A 24,354-nucleotide genomic window follows, 5' to 3' on the forward strand; every position below is an offset into this window, starting at 1 on the left:
ATAAATAGTGTGACAATTTAGTGTCTTATCAATATAAGTGTTAGATGTGGATCAATGACTGTGTTCTCACCACATTTGCAACTGATCTGCATTTTTGGAACATCATGAAATACTTGTTTCAACTTCTGGGCAGAATGGAGTTGTCCTGTAATGGCAGTAATGTACCAGGCCTGCGTCTACTCCAACCACAGGGCTAGTTGATGCATGCTCCAGACGCCTTATCCTTATTGGATGGTTGGCTGTGTGTTGGCAATTAATTCTTATTTCTTTCGAGAGAGAGTGAGATATTGACTCAAGGTGTTGTAGAATGCTTGGAATGCTATTGAAGTCCTGTTCAATCATTGGTCTACGACTTGGCTTGTTTTCAAAAGTCAACGCCGTTAGAACACTGTCATAGCTCAGTCAGAATGCATATTTATACATTTTGTGATATCAATTTATCCCAGTTTTAATGTGTCAGCCGCTCTACAAGGGAGACACTAAATGTTTGAAATGCCTGACGTTAGAGGGCACATTGTCTCAAATGGATGTTACACTATATATGCAAAAGTATGTGGACACCCCTTCAAATTAGTGGAATCAGTTATATCAGCCACAACCGTTGCTGGTGGGGGTATGAAATAGAGCACACAGCCATGCAATCTCCATAGACAAACATTGGCAGTAGCATGTCCTTACTGAAGTGCTCAGTGACTTTCAACGTGGCACCGTCATAGGATGCCACCTTTCCAACAAGTCAGTTTGTAAATTTTCTGCCCTGCTTGAGCTGCCCTGGTCAACTGTAAGTGCTGTTATTGTGAAGTGGGAATGTCTAGGAGTAACAACAGCTCAACCAGGAAGTGGTAGGCCACACAAGCTCACAGAACAGGACTGCTGAAGCGTATAGGGTGTAAAAATCATCTCTCCTCATTTGCAATGCTCACCACCGAGTTCTAAACTGCCTCTGGAAGCGACGTCAGAGCTGTTCGTTGGGAGCTTCATGAAATGGGTTTCCACGGCTGAGCAGCTGCACACAAGCTTAAGCTCACCATGCGCAATGCTAAGTGTCTACTGGAGGGGTGTAAAGCTCGCCGCCATTGGACTCGGGAACAGTGCTACCTGCCTGAATGCATAGCGCCAACTGTAATGTTTGGTGGAGGAGGAATAATGTTCTGGAGCTGTTTTTCATGGTACGGGCTAGGCCCCTTAGTTCCAGTGAAGGGAAATCTTAACCCTACAGCATACAATGACATTCTAGACCATTATGTGCTTCCAACTTTGTGGCAACAGTTTGGGGAAGGCCCTTTCCTGTTTCAGTATGACAATGCCCATGTGCACAAAGAGAGGTTCATACAGAAATGGTTTGTCGAGGTCGGTGTGGAAGAACTTGACTGGCCTGCACAGAGCCCTGACCTCAACCCCATCGAACACCTTTGGGATGAATTAGAACGCTGACTGCGAGCCAGGCCTAATCGGCCAACATCAGTGTCCGACCTCACTAATGCTCTTGTGGCTGAATGGAAGAAAATCCCCGCAGCAGTGTTCCAGCATCTAGTAGAAAGCCTTCCCAGAAGAGTGGAGGCTGTTATAGCAGCAAAGGGGGGACCACAGTGGGGGTACAGGAGTCGTTGACGGGTTTTGGATGTCCTGACTGTCTCCCTTGGTGAAATCGGACATACATGCGGCAATTGCCGCGCTTCTTACTGAGGGCGATTCAATTCTGTTCGCATTAACACTATTCTGGGGGGGAAGGAGCGCGCGCGTGTCTTTCACCAGGTTATGAGTTCAAGATAATCACACGGGTCCAAAGGACAGTGTCGGTGTGTGCGCGAGTCTAGACTGCTGTAGGCTGGTGTTTGTCTAGCACAGTGGCGTTGAGCAGAAAGAGCCGAGCGTGTGGGCAATAAAGTGAAATGGCTCGGCCGGGCTGACCAGATGGGAGGAGAGGTAGGCTGGGACGGGACAGAGGGCAGGACTGGCAGGGCGCGGTCTCCTCCACGGCATCTGATCTTTCGGAACTCTTCCATTTCCAGTTGAGCTGAGAGTCTTGCACCACAGGCCACGCATTGAGAGCCAAGCCGAGTGGCAGGAAAACCGCTGCGGGGACACCCTTTGACCGCTACCCAAAAAGCCCAGTCAGTCTGCGCACCCGGGCCTGTCTGACTGAGGGACGTTTCTCACAGCTAGGGAACGGCTTTGAACCTGTCTGCCAAGATAAACGATCTTTCCCTATTTATGCGCGTGTCTCCACTTGGACTGGGAGACGAGACGTTCACCGTGAGAGGAGCAGCTGAACGCACCAGTACTTTATTATAGGGGATCTTACCTGGTGTTTTAAAAGACGCCGGCGCGGTACTACATCTCCAGTAGCGCAGCGTCTTTTTGCGCGCCGGGATATGGCGAGTTTTGGGGACTTGGTGATTAATTTGTAACTGTCCTGTACTCCTCCCCCTCTTGTACCCTGTGAAAGGAGATAAGCAGCGACCAGGGGGAGGAGGTGTTTTAAATTGATCAGTGACATTTGTTTCTGTCACCTCCTTTTGGGGTGTCCGTTGGCGTGGGTGAGTGGAATGCTACTCCCCAGGCTCGTGGTGTGCCTCGCCGGGTGCGCAGTGATTCTCTCGCAGGTCAGCGAGGGCTGCGGGCCGGGAAGGGGATATGGCAAGAGGAGGTCACCGAGGAAGCTCGCGCCACTTGCCTACAAGCAGTTCAGCCCTAACGTAGCCGAGAAGACACTAGGTGCGAGTGGTCGATATGAGGGGAAAATAACACGGAACTCGGAGCGCTTCAAAGAGCTGACCCCGAACTATAACCCTGACATCATCTTTAAAGATGAAGAGAACACAGGTGCAGACCGGATGATGACACAGGTAAGACTAGCCTCTACCCTGGATAGACTAGATTCGTAAAGCCCTACTGTGATATCATGTTTCATTGGCCATGTCAAACACATAGCTGCACTTGGGACACTTATGTGGGATTGGGTATCTGCCTAAAGCCTACCTCTTGTACTTTGCTCAGCCTTTAAACCCGTGGACCTGTCTTATCGATGCCGTGTTATTGACTTTGGTTTCCTGGCCAGGAGCAGTGCACAGCACTGATTACAGAGTGCGTATTTGCACAACGTGCTTGAGTCACGCAATCCAAAGAGCGTATTGTTGGCAACACGATAGATATGGAGGGTGACTCAGAATGCTATTGGGATATGGAGAGGTTTGCCAGTCTGTCCCTCATCAGGTCACCCGCAGGACATCAGTAAAAGTTGGACTGGCGGCTCCAATAACTGGTCTGATGGTTGGCTCCAACATTTTTCGTCCAGAGCTGAAATAGCATCACATGAGTTATTTGGAGTTAATTGAAATTGGGGCTGCCGCATGCGTACAGCTGGGCAGCTGCAACAAACCCTAGAACGCAACCCTTTCAATAAAAGGACGGATCATTTTTGCGTAAAAACACCCAATCGTCCTACTTGGTCAGAGCCTGACTCTGTGCATATGCAAATGTTTACAGTTCGTTTAAGCCTGACTGGCCAGAGTTAACGGTCGCCTTTTGGACTGTCAGACTTTTTACGACACGCTCATTGATGTGGTTCCGAGAGTGGAATTTATTTGACTTCAATTCCCTCGGAATAAAGTATTTATATCTGCCTCTTGTGACCACGGGCTTCCTCTGAAAGGCGAGCATTTATGTCCCCCACGTGGAAACAGAGTGCCGATCTCACTCGGTTTTTAGCTGTCACCTCGCTCCAAGCGCACACAACAAACAGGGCTGCGCGTTTAACTTGACCTGCGCACAATTTATGTGCTCCGAGCGCGACCGCCGCCGCCTGCCACAGGAGACAAACTCCTGTTTGTTTTTCACCATTTTGTGTTATTTTTCTGTTTGTTTTTGAAGCACACATGTGCAAAAATAGGCCACTTCACATCATGCATTCAAGACTTAATTATACACATTTTTTCGCCTCTTATTTTTAAATCAGCGGTGGTGACTTGCCTGCCCGCGAGTGGCACTGGAGCGCTCATACAGACGTGACTGTTCAGCGGCTGAAGCCATAGGTGTGCACACTGCACAGGCACGTGTTGTCAACTCGACATCGAATGTTTGTGTAGCTCGTGGTCAGTGCGAAACCGCGCCTACAGAAACCCCGTCGATCTGTACCTTGAAAGTAAAACCAACAAAATTAATCGACTGATTTATGGACTCTAGTTCGTGTCTGCGACCGCAGAGAAAAAATATAGATGTTAAAATCCACACCACTCTGTGAAAAGGCATCTATTGGGACTCTGCAATGAGCTATTCTTATCCCGGTGAACCTGAGAGGACCGACATGGAAAAATAAGTTAGAATACCATACATAGATTTTGAAATACAACATTGGCCAAACTAATAGCCTAAGCCTTTCCAAATGCAACACGTAAAAGACGCATAGTGTCAAAATATTATTGTAACCTATAGGGGCCACTACCAATCTAGCACGAGTTTAGCTGTGCAGTTGGCCTAGAGTGGCAGTGCCTCTGCCTATGTCTCCTCTTAATAGACATCATGCGGTAGAATACATACACTGAGTGTACAAAACATTATGAACACCTGCTGTTTCCTTGACAGACTGACCAGGTGAATCCAGGCCAAAGCTATGAACACTAATTGCTATGAACACTAAAAGATTTACATACCTTTGAATAGGGTATGGTAGTAGGTGCCAGGCGCACCGGTTTGAGTGTCAAAAACGGAAAAGCTCAACAGCTTCCAGTGTGTATCAAGAATTGTCCACCAGCCAAAAGACATCCAGCCAACTGGACACAACGGAAGGAAGCATTGGAGTCAACGTGGGCCAGCGTCCCAATTTCAGTCTGTTCGACACCTTGTAGAGTCCATGCCCGACAAATTGAGGCTGTTCTGAGGGCAAAAGGGGGGAAACTCAATATTAGGAAGGTGTTTTGAATGTTTTATACACTCAGTGTGGTATGTATGTATGTATGTATGTGTGTGTGTGTGTGTGTGTGTGTGTGTGTGTGTGTATATATATATATATATATATATATATATATACACACACTACTGTTCTTCACGTCAACAGTGAAGAGGCGACTCCGGGATGCTGGCCTTCTAGGCAGAGTTGCAAAGAAGAAGCCATATCTCAGACTGGCCAATAAAAATAAAAGATTAAGATGGTCAAAAGAACACAGACACTGGACAGAGGAACTCTGCCTAGAAGGCCAGTATCCCGGAGTCGCCTCTTCGCTGTTGATGTTGAGACTGGTGTTTTGCGGGTACTATTTAATGAAGCTGCCAGTTGAGGACTTGAGGCGTCTGTTACTTAAACTAGACACTCTAATGTACTTGTCCTCTTGCTCAGTTGTGCACTGGGGCCTCCCACTCCTCTTTCTATTCTGGTTAGAGCCAGTTTGCAGTGTTCTGTGAAGGGAGTAGTACATAGTGTTGTACAAGATGTTCCATTTCTCGCATGGAATATCCTTCATTTCCCAGAACAAGAATAGACTGATGAGTTTCTGGCCATCTTGAGCCTGTAATCGAACCCACAAATGCTGATGCTCCAGTTTCTCAACTAGTCTAAAGAAGGCAAGTTCTTTTGCTTCTTTAATCAGGACAACAATTTTCAGCTGTGCTAACATAATTGCAAAAGGTTTTCTAATGATCAATTAGCCTTTTTAAAATTATAAACGTGGATTAGCTAACACAACGTGCCATTGGAACACAGGAGTGATAATGGGCCTCTGTACGCCTATGTAGATATTACATTAAAAATCAGCCGTTTCCAGCTACAATACTCATTTACAACATTAACAATGTCTACACTGTATTTCTGATCAATTGGATGTTATTTTAATGGACAAAAAATGTGCTTTTCTTTCAATAAGAAGGATATTTATATGTGACCCCAAACTTTTGAACGGTAGTGTATACACTGCATTCGGAAAGTATTCAGACCCGTGACTTTTTCCACATTTTGTTACATTAGTCTTATTCTAAAATGATGAAATTGTTTTTTTTCTTCATTAATCTACACACGATACCCCATAATGACAAAGCAAAAACAGGTTTTTAGAAATGTTTGCAAATTTATAAAAATAAACAGAAATCACCTTTACTCAGTACTTTGTTGAAGCACCTTTGGCAGTGATTACTGCCTTGAGTCTTCTTGGGTATGACGCTACAAGCTTGGCACACCTGTATTTGGGGAGTTTCTCCTATTCTTCTCTGCTGATCCTCTCAAGCTCTGCGTCGCTGCACAGCTATTTTCAGGGCTCTCCAGAGATGTTAAAACGGGTTCATGTCCAAGCTCTGGCTGGGCCACTCAAGGACATTCAGAGACTTGTACCGAAGACACCCTTGCGTTGTCTTGGCTGTGTGCTTAGGGTCGTTATCCTGTTGGAAGGGGAACCTTCACCCCAGTCTGAGGTCCTGAGCACTCTGGAGCAGGTTTTCATCAAGGATCTCTCTGTACTTTGCTCTGTTCATCTTTCCCTCAATCCTGACTAGTCTCCCAGTCCCTGCTGCTGAAAAACATCCCCACAGCATGATGCTGCCATGAGCATGCTTCACCATAGGGATGGTGCCAGGTTTCCTCCAGACAATGCACTTGGGTTCAATCTTGGTTTCATCAGACCAGAGAATCTTGTTTCTCATGGTCTGAGAGTCTTTAGGTGTCTTTTGGCAAACTTTAAGCGGGCTGTCATGCTCCTTTTAATGAGGAGTGGCTTCCGTCTGGCCACTCTACCTTAAAGGCCTGATTGGTGGAGTGCTGCAGAGATGGTTGTCCTTATGGAAGGTTCTCCCATCTCCAAAGAGGAACTCTGGAGCTCTGTCAGAGTGACCATCGGGTTCTTGGTCACCTTCCTGACCAAGCCTCTTCTCCCCCGATTGCTCAGTTTGGCTGGGCAGCCAGCTCAAGGAAGAGTCTTGGTGGTTCCAAACTTCTTCCATTTAATTATGATGGAGGCCACTGTGTTCTTGGGGACCTTCAATGCTGCAGAAATGTTTGGGTACCCTTCACCAGATCTGTGCCTCAACACAATGCTGTCTCTGAGCACTACGGACAATTCCTTCCACCTCATAGCTTGGTTTTTGCTCTGACGTGCACTTTCAACTGTGGGACCTTATATAGACAGGTGTGTGCCTTTCCAAATCATGTCCAATCAATTAAATTTACCACAGAGGGACTCCAATCAAGTTGTAGAAACATCTCAAGGATGATCAATGGGTAACGGATACACCTGAGCTCAACTCATAGCAAAGAGAGTGAATACTTATGTCAATAAGGTATTTCTGTTTTATAGGGTATTGTGTGTAGATCAATGAGGGAAAAGAAACGTAAAATCCATTTTAGAATAAGGCTGTAACGTAACAAAATGTGGATAAAGTCAAGGGGTCTGAATACTTTCCAAATTCACTGTGTACATATAGGTGTACCTAAATGTTTTGTACACTCAGTTTATACGTGTATATATATAATACACCTACCACTGTGTGTGTGTGTGTGTGTGTGTGTGTGTGTGTGTGTGTGTGTGTGTGTGTGTGTGTGTGTGTGTGTGTGTGTGTGTGTGTGTGTGTGTGTGTGTGTGTGTGTTGTGTGTGTGTGTGTGTGTATGTATGTATGTATGTATGTATGTATGTATGTATGTATGTATGTATGTATATATATATATATATATATATATATATATATATATATATATATATATATATATATATATATATATATATATAATACACCTACCAGACATGTACACTGTATGTGTTCTGAACAGAAATGTATACAGGGTGAAACAGTAAGGGCCTGTGTATATCACCGGCTTCGGGAAACTTGTGACCTAACGCACCCTTTCAGTCTGCAGAAGCTATATGTCACACTGTCTACATGTCCCTCAAATTGTAATCTGGACCAAGCCAGTTCTGTTGCTTTTTTTTTCATTCTTCCCCTCTATTCAGGGAATGATTTAGACCTGGGACACCAGGTGAGTGCAATTCATTATCAGGTAGACGAGAGAACCAGCAGTAGTCTGGACCTCGTATAGGGTGAGATTTGAATACCCCTGCTCTGTGTTTTCACACTTATCACAAAGTAGTGTCATGTATCCTATTGTGAATGAGATGGTGACAAAAATAATGAGAAATTAAGCTTTAGGTGATCTGAGGGCAAGTGGTGTGTGTGTGTGTGTGTGTGTGTGTGTGTGTGTGTGTGTGTGTGTGTGACTAGGGAACGTCCAACACCCTCAGGGTCCTCAATAGGACCTCTCACCCTCTATTTGTTCACCCTCACCAGACCCAAGTTTGGGGAGAGCTGCATTGGCGGGCTGTTCATACCCACGTCTCCCTCTATCCTCCTGTCCAATACCCTCTAACTTCACACCACCCCTCTACCCCAATACCCCCCTAACCTCACCCCAACCTACCAGTCCACCCTATCCCACCTACCAGTCCACCCTATCCCACCTACCTCTCCACCCTATCCCACCTACCAGTCCACCCTATCCCACCTACCAGTCCACCCTATCCCACCTACCTCTCCACCCTTTCTCCGGTCCCTTTCTCCGGTCCCTTTCTCCGGTCCCTTTCTCCGGTCCCTTTCTCCGGTCCCTTTCTCCGGTCCCTATCTCCGGTCCCTTTCTCCGGTCCCTAACTTAGACTCTCAGCCTCCTCTCTCACCACAGAGAGCAAACACCCAGGCTGATGAGACTGTAGGGGGGCATTGTGTGCAGGCCAGATGCGGGGGGGGGGGTGGTTTGTTGAACAGCCCCAGGCTTCTACATTGGTTGGATGGGGTGGATGCCTGATGGATAGCTATAGCACCAGGGTTCTTTCTCAATTGGCTGTCCTCGAATGCTTGTGTCTGGACTTTTTGATCTTCTCCTCCAATGCCTTTTGAGCAGGAGGTGAGAAAAGAAGACACGAGGAATCAAAGAAAGACCATTGAGAAAGAGCTATGGACTACATTGAGATGGATGTGTAATCATTCTTTCAGCCATTTTAAGTCCATGAACTGTCATAAATGTACTTTGGATTACACACTGATGCATGAAGTATCACCCCACATCTCTAACACTCCTGTCTCTCTTGCCTCCCTCTCCTCCCTCCCTCCCTCCCTCCCATGACCCTTAAACCTTTACCCTCCCCGGGCAGCGCTGCAAGGACAAGCTGAACTCTCTGGCCATCTCGGTGATGAACCTGTGGCCGGGGGTACGCCTCCGGGTCACAGAGGGCTGGGACGAGGACGGCCACCATTCTGAGGAGTCGCTCCACTACGAGGGACGGGCGGTCGACATCACGACCTCTGACCGCGACCGCAACAAGTACGCCATGTTGGCTCGACTGGCAGTCGAGGCCGGCTTCGACTGGGTCTACTACGAGTCCAAGGCCCACGTGCACTGCAGCGTGAAGTCGGGTGAGAGACGGAGAGAGAGGGGCAGGAAGGAGGGGAGGGAAAGAGGGCTGAAGGGGAGAGGGAGATTGAACAAGCGTCAGAGAGAGACCGGAGGAAGGAGGATGCAGCAGTAACACACTGTGCATGGACGTCTGTTTCACCTAACTGCCACTAACGAAAAAAAACAACCTCTCACTCTTTCTCGGTACGTGATAATAGTGAAAATATGGATAGTGAATGATTTGATACACAGTGAATGATTTGAGAGGGTTTTTGACTGCCTTCACCTTAACTGGACACACATTGGACACTTAGCAGAGGAGGGACAGCATCACCTCTACATTCCTTACTAAACATAACACTGAACAACTTGAAGACGTCCTTCAACTGTGGCCCCCTCGTCACTATGGATCAAATCAAAACGGACGCCTGCTTTTTTTGGGGGGTCACAGCTAGAGGGACATACAGCCGCTTTGGGTGACTGACTTCTCAGCTTCTTCCCTAACCCCTTCTAACCCTCTTCACCGCCACTGTCTCTTGACCCATCTATGACCTGGCCATTGTTGCTTAAAGCTTACATTTGGATCAGTAGAGTGACTCAGCATTAAGGGAGAGGTAGCTACTGCAACTTTATGTGGTCACTCACTCACTCACAACCCCCCTTTTGCTAGAAATGATTCCCTTATGTTACTGGCATGCTATGCTGCGGCAATATGTTGGTGCTCAGCGTTGCTTCAGTTAACTTTGTGCCTCTCTTCTGCTTCTTCTTCCTCCCATTGATGTAGCCTCATTGATAAAGCCACAGATGTTAGTAGTGTAGCTAAGCGATGACCCTTGTTCAGGACTGATTTGGTTGTCAGGGGAACGGTATAGAACACAGAATAGAAAAACAGAGCAGAGACAGATCAAACTGTCTTCTCTTGTACTACGTGGTGCCTGAAATGATCTTTTCCCTCTGTCCTCTCTTTACTTTTCCTCTGTTCCTTCTGTCTTTCCTACCCAGATCGGGTTGCGAGTCACCAGTCCTTGACTTGATCGGAAGACGGCACCAGGCGGCATTTTTATTTTTATTTTTTCAACTGAAACTTCAAACTGTGAAAAAGAAAAACCACTCAAGAAAGACATCTCTTCATAGACCAAGAAGTCTCATCTGCTGCTACAAGTGACATCATAATACCAAGGCTTCCTTGAAACTCCATTCTAACACTTACTGAGGGGCGGGGCAGTAGGTAGCCTAGTGGTTAGAGCGTTGGACTAGTAACCGAAAGGTTGCAAGATCGAATCCCTGAGCTGACAAGGTAAAAATCTGTGGTTCTGCCCCTGAACAAGGCTGTTCCTGGGTTGTCATTGAAACTAAGAATTTGTTCTTAACTGACTTGCCTAGTTAAATAAAGGTTAAATAAAACTGAGTGGGGGACCCAAAAACTGACCCCAATACCAAGAGCGCACAAGGGAGCGCTACCCAACCAGACCCCTACTAAATTCAGGACTGGAAAGGTGAATGAAGAAGAAGAAGAAGAATGATTTACCAAGAAGGTGCCCCTAGATGCTGATCTTGGGTCAGTTTAGTATTTTCCCCACTAATGGTTAAGCTTATGATTGGGGGAACGGAAGCTGATCCTAGACCTGTGCCTAGTGGAAACTTCACCACTGAACAACCAAGACTTACACCATACATTGGAGATGATGTGGAGTTTGAGGTTATGTTGGTGCAATGGGCGGAGTCTCGGTCCACAGATGATTAACCTCCACTTCCTGTTTCTCCGATCACTTGGCTGGACCTGGCCTTGGTCCTACCTTGCCCAGATATTTGTGTAGATAGACTAGAGACAGTCCCAACGTACCACATCAAGTTCAGCACCTTAAAACACAAATGAACACAGACTTACACACACACAAACTGAGGGATGGAAACACACACACACACTCATTCAAACAGCAGCTTTAATCTTTCAGCCAGCTTTAGTTTTTTCTGTGGAGTAGACGGAAATAAAGACGCTAATATTTACTTAAAGGGCGGAATATATTTGCTATGCGTAGACTCACTGTGTACCTACCCACCTCACAGAATGCATTGTTTCACAACCTATCTCTCTCTCTCTCTCTCAGAGCACTCCGTTGCCGCTAAATCAGGGGGGTGTTTTCCGGGAGGGGCGTGGGTGACCCTAGAGGACGGGGGTCAAAGGTTGATCCAGGACCTGCAGCCGGGTGAGCGAGTCCTTGCCTCTTCAGGGAGCGACGGCAGCGGAGAGCTCGTTTACAGCGAGGTCCTCACCTTCCTGGACCGCGACCCCGCAACCCGGAAGGAATTCTACACCATTGGGACAGAAGGCGGGGTTAGCATGTCACTCACTGCTGCCCACCTGCTGTTCGTGTCCGAGGGAAACTGCTCTGAGGGGGCGGAGCCAACTCCTGGTAGTATGAGGACGGTATACGCCAGCGATGCGCGGCCGGGACAGTGTGTGCTAACCACAGTGTCTGGGGAGGGGGTTGGAAAGGGGGAGGAGGGGAGAAAAGGCGTGGGGCATCTCTCGCGCATCTCCCGGGTGAGTGTGCAGGAGGACAAGGGCGTGTTTGCACCCCTCACCCGCCATGGGACGCTGTCGGTGAACGGCATGGTGGCATCGTGCTACGCGGTGGTGGACGGGCATGACCTCGCCCACAGAGCCTTCGCCCCGCTGCGCCTGCTGCACCGTTGGACTGGCTCCACTGGCGGACATTTTGGAGACACCGGGGTTCACTGGTACTCCCAGTTGCTGTACTGGATAGGCAGTCTGCTGCTGGACTCTGGACACTTCCATCCCTGGGGACTGGCTGACCCAGGGAGGTGAGACTCTAGATGGGGAAGGAGACTGGGAAGGAAATGAGGAAGTAATGTAACTGGCTTGGTTGGGAGATATACAGACCAGATGACCCACTGGACTGATGCCCCATTGGACCTGACTATAAATGGGCGGGGCTTACCTTGTTCTCGAGTCTAGCACACTGATGCAGAGGGCGGACTCTCAGGAAAAGTGTGGGGCTGGACGACTGACCACCCTATTTCATTGGAGAGAGGAGATTGAGCCATGAATGAATCTGGACAGACAGACAATATGTGTTCTCTCACACCATAGTATACAAATCATTGTGACCCCTGAGGAAAAAATACAAATGGGTGTGTCCTCTTCACACAGATGGGACAGGTGGACCTTGTCATGTCTGTGCGTGAGACCATAGTTTCTAAAGGGGAGAGAGTTTGTTTTATTTAACATTGAGAAGTGTCTCATTGAAATCAAGCTACCATTATGAAGAAAATCTAAAGCATTTTCTTTTTTGATCTTTTTTGATTGCTTCATAGTAAGATGTCCGTAACACAACAGTCGGCACACAACTATGATGTCACAACTTGGCAACTGAACGAAAATATAGGCTTCATGAATAGAACATATCTAGAGGTATGATATTTTAAGGCAACATTTACTGTATTTTATTAAAGCGATGTCTGAAATATTTATGATTTTAATATTATGTATAATGAGATATTTAAAGATTTATTTTTTGAAATTAAATATTATGGAAATGCTGCTGGTTTTGTTGCCTATTATAAATCGCAACACTGTAACTATCTTTACTGTAGATATGGACCCAAGCAACAACTTTAAAGGCTGAAGCCATAAAAGTTATATGAAGGCTTCATAAAGCATTTAAGATTGTTTCTTAAGTCTTGGCACAGCTTCTCTTACTGCCATCTACTGGTAGACAATGATACTGTACGAGGGTGATAGAGAATTCCACGCGATAATACGCTTCTATGATCTCAATTTAACTTCGCTGCATCGGTGAATCCCATTCAAACCAAGATGCAGAATACACATATGATAACGATGACATTTTGTGGCCACAATGACATGTAACAAAATGTAGCCTACACATGGGCCTACTTTCTCTCAGACTATATAACTGTTTTAAATCATAGATGGTAGACTGTTAAAAATACTTCATATGATTCAATGAAATCATAAAGTAGAAGTCTATTCGCAGCAGCAACACCAGTTGCAGCCATAACAGTTGGCGAGTCGGCTAATAAGTGTTAACTACTGTGCCTTTAAGAGGGTTGACGAACAGAGGGGAAATGTAATCGCTCCATAACGGGCCAAAGGCTCATCAATTGACTGACGAGCAAGAAGGGACGATTTTCGGATCTTTGCTTCATCAATTCGCTTCTTGTAGCGTCAATTGCCAAAAAGTTACTTTTTTTCTTTGTTTTTACACGTGGGACTATGTTGTTAAACTACCTGAGTTTATTAGATTACGTGTTGCACCTTTAAGAAGCAGTCATCGGGATTACAATTACGCGGTACCCACACCGTTATCGAGGGCTTTTACGCAGCACCGAGTCCTGGGGAGTCCCTCGCATCTGCCCATACCCTCCCTCCTGTTCGACAAGTTCTGTCCCTTTCTTTCCTCACACCAGTTTACATCCCATATCTGTTTATTGGGGATTCGGAGCAGTAAAGAACGGTACAATGGCTGAGGAGCAGGGAAAAACGGGGAAAGGGATCAACACTGGGAAACTGGCCACCAACATGCAGAAAAGACTTAGCAGAGCGCAAGAAAAGGTAAGCAGGTAGACTGACGTGAACTGTTACCTACTTTCACACTACGGTTTTTTCTCCATTGAAACCGCACAGAGTGCATTCAACTGGGTACTGTGGTTGTCCAGTTCTACACCCAGCTTTCCATCTAAATGTCAAGCCCGCTCCGCTATTTCTATTTGCGTTCTCGGCCTCATTTGTGAATCTAACCCGTTAGTTTTGACAGGCAGCAGGGGGTTGGGTTATTGCAGGAAGAGCCGAATGCGCAGACAAATGAAATTGCAGACACACGCATGCTTATTTTTCTAACCGGTTGTCTTTGTTCTGTCCAAATAACTACTTTGTTACAATGCGTGTGTTACAGTATGATGTTAATGTAGACTAGCCTATCTAGAGCTCGCAGCGAGTGTAGGCTATTGCTAAAATTGCTGTTTTATTTGACCTGTTATTTTTTTTACTTTTATGCGTCTAGTCCTGGAAATGTCCTCACTGATTGAACTTTGAAATTGTGTGCACGATTATTAATTATGAGTAATTACATGATAGTGTCAGAATAACATTTTCAACGAGACTTTCTACTTTCCAAAGCCGAACTTCTCCTAAGTGAAGCAGGCAGGAAATGTTGTCTAGTTGGATGACTCTTTGCCTAAACCCTGGGGCATTAACGACCATAACACCAGACTCTGGCATACAACAGGAAGCTCAGTCAACTGCAAGGGGGGAACTAAACCATGGAGCAGACAGACCTAGCCTCGTCTTCTCTTCAGCTCTACTTTACCACAGTGGGACACCTCGGTTTCGGTTGGAGTACAGGCTTGTCTACAAATCCACATGGTCACTTCCTGTCATGTCCTCATTATAGGAATGGTAATCCCACTCCTGTCTACTTGGCTTGGAATGACAATCTATGGATAGATGCTTGGCCCCTAGGATGGGCCCCTAGGATGGGGAGGGGAGTAGGGATGGAAAAAGACTGGCTGAGTGTGACTTGGCATTCTTCAGTGTTCTTGTGTGTTTGTCCGTCTGATAATGTCTATACATACAGTACATATGTGTGTTTGAGAGAGTGCTTGCCAGCCCTCCTGGTTTGACCTTTGACCTGGAGTCTTCTGGCATTAACCTTCATCCCCAAGTCAGCAGTAGAGCTATTTCAGGAGTTTGAATCAATGCCTGAATGAAATCGATAACTTGAAACGTAAACAAAAAAGTAAAAGGAGTTGTATTATAGGGAATGAGTTCTCCTGGAAGGAGCTCGGTTTGAGTTGACGCGTCTCAAGAGGGGAAGCAACATCACTCTCACCTGAAAAACTTTAATATGTTTCTGTCCCCACCCTCATTAACCATCTCACTCCTCAACATCATAGCCACTATTCTTGTGTTACCATACTGTCAAGTCTCATCCATTGCTCGGCTATGAGAAAGACACATGTATTTTCCCCCTCTGCCTTACCCCTTCACCCTGCCACCAGCTGTCTTCTCTGACCAGTAACTCTGCCTTACCCCTTCACCCTGCCACCAGCTGTCTTCTCTGACCAGTAACTCTGCCTTACCCCTTCACCCTGCCACCAGCTGTCTTCTCTGACCAGTAACTCTGCCTTACCCCTTCACCCTGCCACCAGCTGTCTTCTCTGACCAGTAACTCTGCCTTACCCCTTCACCCTGCCACCAGCTGTCTTCTCTGACCAGTAACTCTGCCTTACTCCTTCACCCTGCCACCAGCTGTCTTCTCTGACCAGTAACTCTGCCTTACTCCTTCACCCTGCCACCAGCTGTCTTCTCTGACCAGTAACTCTGCCTTACCCCTTCACCCTGCCACCAGCTGTCTTCTCTGACCAGTAACTCTGCCTTACCCCTTCACCCTGCCACCAGCTGTCTTCTCTGACCAGTAACTCTGTCTGCATGGCTGGTGGGTGGTGGTCACATTTAGATTCCACTTGGTAGTTTTTGGCTTGCTATTGGCTAACCCCTCCCTAGTGACTGACCTAAAGTTTCACCAGTGGACGGAGTGGAGGAATCTAGAGGACGCTGTCACTGGGTGCCCATCATGGTTGTCATAGTGATGTCATGCCAGCCCGCGCCCTCTGAGGGTAGACACAACGAGCAGCCCAATAATGACCCATGCAGTAAAGCATGATGGGAGAATTCCTCCTGGGGAATCCGGATGTGTCTGATCGGTCATGTGGTGGTGTCCTTTTGAAACCTGACGGCCACCCTGTCTCATTCAGAAGTCCGACACCCCCTGCACTTTGAATACACTGACCTCTGCACCTCTGCCACCCCAGTTATGACCCTATGCTATTCACGTAGTGACAAAACCTCCCAGACCTCCAGAGCCCACCCTCATGTCCCTGAGGCTCAAAGCTTCCCTCCCTCCCTCCACCACAGCTCTGCCTGCACACCTGTCCATGCCCTGAAAACCTCTCTGCTGGACTGGGGGGGGTATCTATGAATAGCAGTAGCTCACAAGGCCTCCATCGTGTGTGTGTGTGTGTGTGTGTGTGTGAGAGAGAGACAGGGGTGGTGGTTGGCACTGGCATCCCAGTCAGGCCTGAGGGGGTATTTTGGGGGCTGAAATTGAACACCGGTCAGCAGCAGCAGGCATGTCTCAGGCCTCTGTCAACGCCTAGTAGACCAGAAGGAGAGGAACACACCTTTACACACAAGATCCACTTCTGCAGCACACACACACAGTAAACCTGTTTGGCTCCTGGTAAATCTCTCTCTTAAGACCCAGAGAGGCCTAATGGAGTGTGTGTGTCTGTGTGTGTGGCACTGCAGCGGAGATTCCTTCTCCATGGATTCCTCTCTACTGGGTAAGGAGAGAGATCTCGTAGAGCTGAGAGGGGAGGAGAGAGGGAGAAACAGAGTTGGGGAAGGAGAGGTGTGAGAGATGGGGTTGCGAGAGAGAGAGAGGGGGGAGGGGAGATAAGTGACGGTACACACAAAAAAATACATTTACATTTAAGTCATTTAGCAGACGCTCTTATCCAGAGCGACTTACATCACACACAGTCCCTCTTTCACACACACACACACACACACACACACACACACACACACACACAGTAAACCCGTTTGGCTCCTGGTAAATCTCTCTTAAGACCCAGAGAGGGGCCTGATGGGGTGTGTGAGGGGGAGCGAGAGAGACTGTGTGAGGGGGAGAGAGAGAGACTGTGATGTGTATTTTTCTGTGTGTTCCGTTACTTCTGGTAGTTGGTGGTGGAAAGTAGCACATCTCTTTGCACGCCACGTGGGGTCGGGCTGTTACACTCTGACCTGGGGACTAAAATGTCAACCTTCGGTCAGTGAAGTCAACTGGTTGATTCAGGGCAGCTACAGTAAAACATTCTATCCAGTTTGGCCTGTCAACAACTCCTGTGGTGAATTACCACACTGACAGATCTAGAGGCTATAGAGTTCAACCTGACGGAATATGGAACGGCGTCCAGCCTCTGGATGAGTCTTGTGGTGCTTGGTTGGTGCTTGGTTGAATCAGTCCACAGCAAGGAGAAATGAGTGTGTAACTTTCTTTTTGATCTTCTATTAGTCAGAACATCACCTCAGGGGGGCTTGGTTGACACGTGGAGAGTAGAATGTGCTGGTCAGTACTCGAGATGTTGTCGGGAGGGAGAATATCACTGGAAATAGTGATACCATTGCTTTAGGACCTTTAGTTTCAACCTTGCCACAGCAGGTGCTGCAGACAGTCTAGAATGTATAAGAATAGACCTCGGGACTTCCCCGTCCTCTTAACATATGGAACTTCTGACCACAGAAGTAGTGACTCGCTCACAGTGTTGAATGATACCCCGAACTCACGACAACTACGAGCTAAGAGTCTGTGATGAAATGTACTCCTGAAATGTACTCCTGAAATGTACTCCCGGGACTCATGATCTGTACAGCTTACAGTAAGGCCCCAAGGCCCCTACAGCTTACAGTAAGGCCCCATGCCTGGTGTTTAATCACTGCCGGAGTTGTTTGAAGTCCTTGGCAGTCTTCTACTGTACAGCCCCTCCCCTTCCTGCTATTTCCTCTTCCTCTCTGCACTCCCCCTGACAGACTGCTGCTCATCTTGTTTAACGGGATTGTTCACTTCTTGTTAAAAAAATAAGTACATTATTTTCGACATACCTAGACACCCTAACTATTTGTAGGTTCTTTACCATGTTTTTAGCATTTGGAGAATGCAGCAATTCTAGTGGAAATTGATTGTCTCAGTTAGCGGTTTCAGGACAAAAAGTAAACTATCCCTTTAAGACTCAAGTCCTCCTTATGGTGGGGGTCATGGATAGAGTTTCTTCCTGCTGCACCCACCCATTAGACATTCCACCAAAAGGTTGTAACTTCTGATCTCAGGGGCGTGGTGTTAGACAGCATGGCAGTTGGCCAAGGGGGCAACTTTACAGTAGTTTTCATGGGCTAAATATGGGGGATGATGACACTGTATAAAGGTATCACAGGATCCCCGAGGTCAAACAAACCATCTGGTAGTTATCTGGTTGTGTTGATGGCATTGGGTCAGGCTAACCTCACTCACAGAAGATAAGACGTCGGTCTGTACCACTACAGTAGACACTACAGTAAACCAGGCCCCAAGGCTGCTGTATCACTACAGTAGACACTACAGTAAACCAGGCCCCAAGGCTGCTGTACCACTACAGAAGACACTACAGTAAACCAGGCCACAAGACTGCTGTACCACTACAGTAGACACTACAGTAAACCAGGCCCCAAGGCTGCTGTACCACTACAGTAGACACTACAGTAAACCAGGCCCCAAGGCTGCTGTACCACTACAGTAGACACTACAGTAAACCAGGCCCCAAGGCTGCTGTACCACTACAGTAGACACTACAATAAACCAGGCCCCAAGGCTGCTGTACCACTACAGTAGACACTACAGTAAACCAGCCCACAAGGCTGCTGTTCCACTACAGTAGACACTACAGTAGACACTACAGTAAACCAGGCCCCAAGGCTGCTGTTCCACTACAGTAGACACTACAGTAAACCAGGCCCACAAGGCTGCTGTTCCACTACAGTAGACACTACAGTAGACCAGGCCCCAAGGCTGCTGTTCCACTACAGTAGACACTACAGTAAACCAGGCCCCAAGGCTGCTGTACCACTACAGTAGACACTACAGTAAACCAGCCCACAAGGCTGCTATACCACTACAGTAAACACTACAGTAGACCAGGCCACAAGGCTGCTGTACCACTACAGTAGACACTACAGTAAACCAGTCCCCAAGGCTGCTATACCACTACAGTAGACACTACAGTAAACCAGGCCACAAGGCTGCTGTACCACTACAGTAGACACTACAGTAAACCAGGCCCCAAGGCTGCTGTTCCACTACAGTAGACACTACAGTAAACCAGGCCCCAAGGCTGCTGTAACACTACAGTAGACACTACAGTAAACCAGGCCACAAGGCTGCTGTTCCACTACAGTAGACACTACAGTAAACCAGCCCACAAGGCTGCTATACCACTACAGTAGACACTACAGTAGACACTACAGTAAACCAGGCCCACAAGGCTGCTATACCACTACAGTAGACACTACAGTAAACCAGGCCACAAGGCTGCTGTACCACTACAGTAGACACTACAGTAAACCAGGCCCCAAGGCTGCTGTTCCACTACAGTAGACACTACAGTAAACCAGGCCCCAAGGCTGCTGTACCACTACAGTAGACACGACAGTAAACCAGGCCCCAAGGCTGCTGTACCACTACAGTAGACACTACAGTAAACCAGTCACCAAGGCTGCTGTTCCACTACAGTAAACCAGGCCCACAAGGCTGCTGTACCACTACAGTAGACACGACAGTAAACCAGGCCCCAAGGCTGCTGTACCACTACAGTAGACACTACAGTAAACCAGTCCACAAGGCTGCTGTTCCACTACAGTAGACACTACAGTAAACCAGGCCCCAAGGCTTCTGTACCACTACAGTAGACACTACAGTAAACCAGTCCACAAGGCTGCTGTTCCACTACAGTAGACACTACAGTAAACCAGGCCCCAAGGCTGCTGTTCCACTACAGTAGACACTACAGTAAACCAGCCCCCAAGGCTGCTGTACCACTACAGTAGACACTACAGTAAACCAGGCCCACAATGCTGCTGTACCACTACAGTAGACACTACAGTAAACCAGGCCCCAAGGCTGATGTTCCACTACAGTAGACACTACAGTAAACCAGGCCCACAAGGCTGCTGTTCCACTACAGTAGACACTACAGTAGACACTACAGTAAACCAGGCCCCAAGGCTGCTGTACCACTACAGTAGACACTACAGTAAACCAGGCCCACAATGCTGCTGTACCACTACAGTAGACACTACAGTAAACCAGGCCCCAAGGCTGATGTTCCACTACAGTAGACACTACAGTAAACCAGGCCCCAAGGCTGATGTTCCACTACAGTAGACACTACAGTAAACCAGGCCCACAAGGCTGCTGTTCCACTACAGTAGACACTACAGTAGACACTACAGTAAACCAGGCCCCAAGGCTGCTGTACCACTACAGTAGACACTACAGTAAACCAGGCCACAAGGCTGCTGTACCACTATAGTAGACACTACAGTAAACCAGCCCACAAGGCTGCTGTACCACTACAGTAGACACTACAGTAAACCAGCCCACAAGGCTGCTGTACCACTACAGTAGACACTACAGTAGACACTACAGTAAACCAGGCCTCAAGGCTGCTGTTCCACTACAGTAGACACTACAGTAAACCAGGCCCACAAGGCTGCTGTTCCACTACAGTAGACACTACAGTAAACTAGGCCCCAAGGCTGCTGTACCACTACAGTAGACACTACAGTAAACCAGGCCCACAATGCTGCTGTACCACTACAGTAGACACTACAGTAAACCAGGCCCCAAGGCTGCTGTTCCACTACAGTAGACACTACAGTAAACCAGGCCCCAAGGCTGCTGTTCCACTACAGTAGACACTACAGTAAACCAGGCCCACAAGGCTGCTGTTCCACTACAGTAGACACTACAGTAAACCAGCCCACAAGGCTGCTGTACCACTACAGTAGACACTACAGTAAACCAGGCCCCAAGGCTGATGTTCCACTACAGTAGACACTACAGTAAACCAGGCCCCAAGGCTGATGTTCCACTACAGTAGACACTACAGTAAACCAGGCCCACAAGGCTGCTGTTCCACTACAGTAGACACTACAGTAGACACTACAGTAAACCAGGCCCCAAGGCTGCTGTACCACTACAGTAGACACTACAGTAAACCAGGCCACAAGGCTGCTGTACCACTATAGTAGACACTACAGTAAACCAGCCCACAAGGCTGCTGTACCACTACAGTAGACACTACAGTAAACCAGCCCACAAGGCTGCTGTACCACTACAGTAGACACTACAGTAAACCAGGCCCACAATGCTGCTGTACCACTACAGTAGACACTACAGTAGACACTACAGTAAACCAGGCCTCAAGGCTGCTGTTCCACTACAGTAGACACTACAGTAAACCAGGCCCACAAGGCTGCTGTTCCACTACAGTAGACACTACAGTAAACTAGGCCCCAAGGCTGCTGTACCACTACAGTAGACACTACAGTAAACTAGGCCCCAAGGCTGCTGTACCACTACAGTAGACACTACAGTAAACCAGGCCCCAAGGCTGCTGTTCCACTACAGTAGACACTACAGTAAACCAGGCCCCAAGGCTGCTGTTCCACTACAGTAGACACTACAGTAAACCAGGCCCACAAGGCTGCTGTTCCACTACAGTAGACACTACAGTAAACCAGCCCACAAGGCTGCTGTTCCACTACAGTAGACACTACAATAAACCAGGCCCCAAGGCTGCTGTACCACTACAGTAGACACTACAGTAGACACTACAGTAGACACTACAGTAAACCAGGCCCCAAGGCTGCTGTTCCACTACAGTAGACACTACAGTAGACACTACAGTAAACCAGGCCCCAAGGCTGCTGTTCCACTACAGTAGACACTACAGTAGACACTACAGTAAACCAGGCCCCAAGGCTGCTGTTCCACTACAGTAGACACTACAGTAGACACTACAGTAGACACTACAGTAAACCAGGCCCCAAGGCTGCTGTTCCACTACAGTAGACACTACAGTAGACACTACAGTAAACCAGGCCCCAAGGCTGCTGTTCCACTACAGTAGACACTACAGTAGACACTACAGTAAACCAGGCCCCAAGGCTGCTGTTCCACTACAGTAGACACTACAGTAAACCAGCCCACAAGGCTGCTGTTCCACTACAGTAGACACTACAGTAAACCAGGCCCCAAGGCTGCTGTTCCACTACAGTAGACACTACAGTAAACCAGGCCCCAAGGCTGCTGTACCACTACAGTAGACACTACAGTAGACACTACAGTAAACCAGGCCACAAGGCTGCTGTACCACTACAGTAGACACTACAGTAAACCAGGCCCCAAGGCTGTTTCTCACTGTAAGAAGCATCACTGTTATTCTATCTGTGGTGCAGGAAGTGCCACTGTTGCTTGTGTCCTAGACTAGAGGAAAGCCCTGTGCCATCAGGAAATGCCACTGTCTCTGGCCTGGGTCATTTTCATTTTCTGACAACTATGGTGTTGCCCCTACTCTTCTGGTTTTTCAGATCTGAGAGGATTAGACAGGCTAAATCAAAATGGCGGAGGCTACAACATACCCTTTGGGAGAACCAGGCAATGGCATTGACACACAGTGATTGATTATACCTACCCAGTCTTTTCAGATCTGTCAATACTGTCACGGTCTTCTTCAGTGATAAAGCCAAAGTGTCAGGGCAGGGGTAGTGTTCAATAGGGCACACCGTAGCAAAAAATGCAACAAGCGTTTCTGATTGGACAAGTTCAGATAGTACCTTGATGTTTCAAAACGTTTTCCTGTTTTGTGCCTACTGGACACAACCAGGCTCTATGGCAAGAGACTAGGGAGTGAAATGGAACCTGGTCCATAACTGTGATGTCCAGGAAGTGGTGATCATCCCTGTGGTGTAAGTGAAGTGAAGTCCCCTGGTCCCGTGTGGGCCAGTCCTGGACCAGAATTAGGCAGCCAGGTGGCCGGGGTTAGTTATAGCTGTGTGGTGGGAGGAGTCAACTGACCAGATTAGCTGGTGACCTTGGCAACATCCTCTGTTGACACAATGACGAGCCAAAGAGCTCTGACGCTCTCTCAGGTCCACAACAATTTCAGTCCTCTCTTTCAAATTCAAAGGGGCTTTATTGGCATGGGAAACATGTTTACATTGCCAAAGCAAGTGAAGTAAACAAAAGTGAGAAGACGCAAAACAAACTTAAAATTGAACAGTAGATATTGAACTCAAACGTTTAAAAAAAAGAGAAATTTCAAGTGTTATCAGCTCTCTCTCACAAAATTACATTAAAATTGCTTTATTGGCATGACAATGTACAGTACCAGTCAAATTTGGACACCTACTTATTCAAGGGTTTTTCTTTATTTTTACTATTTTATACATTGTAGAATAATAGTGAAGACATCAAAACGATGAAATAATGTAACCAAAAGTGTTAAATAAATCAATAACTTTTCTATTTGAGATTCTTCCAAGTAGCCACCCTTTGCACACTCTTGACATTCTCTCAACCAGCTTCATGAGGATGAAATGCATTGCAATTAACAGGTGTGCCTTGTTAAAAGTTAATTTGTAATTTCTTTCCTTCTTATTGTGTTTGAAAAGTGGCTCTCATGAGGACCGCCACAGGAATGGAAGACCCAGAGTTCCCTCTGCTGCAGAGGATAAGTTCATTAGAGTTACCAGCCTCAGAAATTGCAGCCCAAATAAATGCTTCACAGATTAAGTTAGACACATCAACATCAACTGTTCAGAGGAGGCTGCATATCATAATGACATTCATCACCAATGCAGCCATATGTCTACAGTATGATGTCATTACTGGCCTAATGGACATATGCCCCTTGACATCATACATCTGAAGCAGAGAATAGCTAAACTCACACATCATTTACATAGTGATGAACTAGCTATATATGTTCTCAATTTAAACTGATGCACTAGACCATGTATATGAGTCTAACCATAAGATGTTCTACATGATGTTTCTGACATGAAATTGTTCAGTGCAAATCCAACCCTTGGATTCTAGGTACAGGACTGTACATGGAAATAAGGAGCTGGCAATTTGTGGGCGAATTAAAAATGTCAACGGAAAAGAATGTGTCGTGCGTTGGGGGGAGCGTTGTAATTCTACCTCTTTTATTTTCTGAGAATGATTTTAGACTACAGAGACAAAATCAGAAGGTCAATGGCATGGAGGAGGATTACAGAGATGTTGATAGGGAGAGAGATTTGTACAATGTTTGCAAGTCAAAGCCACAATGTCCTTTACCCAAAGTA

General features: G+C 47.1%; 2 protein-coding genes across 5 annotated transcripts in view; both read left to right on the forward strand.

Moving 5' to 3' along the window:
• Positions 1 to 1,822: 1,822 nt before the first annotated feature.
• LOC115180870 (indian hedgehog B protein) lies at positions 1,823 to 12,928 on the forward strand. The gene is made up of 3 exons (XM_029743014.1): positions 1,823 to 2,849; positions 9,121 to 9,382; positions 11,471 to 12,928. Exons 1-3 carry the CDS (start codon positions 2,550 to 2,552, stop codon positions 12,190 to 12,192), a joined length of 1,284 nt encoding a protein of 427 aa, XP_029598874.1. The 5' UTR covers positions 1,823 to 2,549; the 3' UTR covers positions 12,193 to 12,928.
• Positions 12,929 to 13,482: 554 nt separating this feature from the next.
• Positions 13,483 to 24,354, forward strand: part of bin1b (bridging integrator 1b) — a 47,313-nt gene continuing 36,441 nt past the window's right edge. For 2 of the 4 annotated variants that reach the window (XM_029743007.1, XM_029743008.1), the window contains exon 1: positions 13,486 to 13,962. In XM_029743007.1, the coding sequence (XP_029598867.1) occupies positions 13,870 to 13,962 (93 nt within the window). In that variant the 5' untranslated portion in view covers positions 13,486 to 13,869. Of the gene's footprint in view, positions 13,963 to 24,354 lie in introns of all 4 variants that reach the window. The other 2 variants (XM_029743006.1, XM_029743009.1) reach the window with 2 other exon arrangements.

Source organism: Salmo trutta, unplaced genomic scaffold (genome assembly GCF_901001165.1).
Source record: "Salmo trutta unplaced genomic scaffold, fSalTru1.1, whole genome shotgun sequence".
Lineage (NCBI taxonomy): Eukaryota > Metazoa > Chordata > Actinopteri > Salmoniformes > Salmonidae > Salmo > Salmo trutta.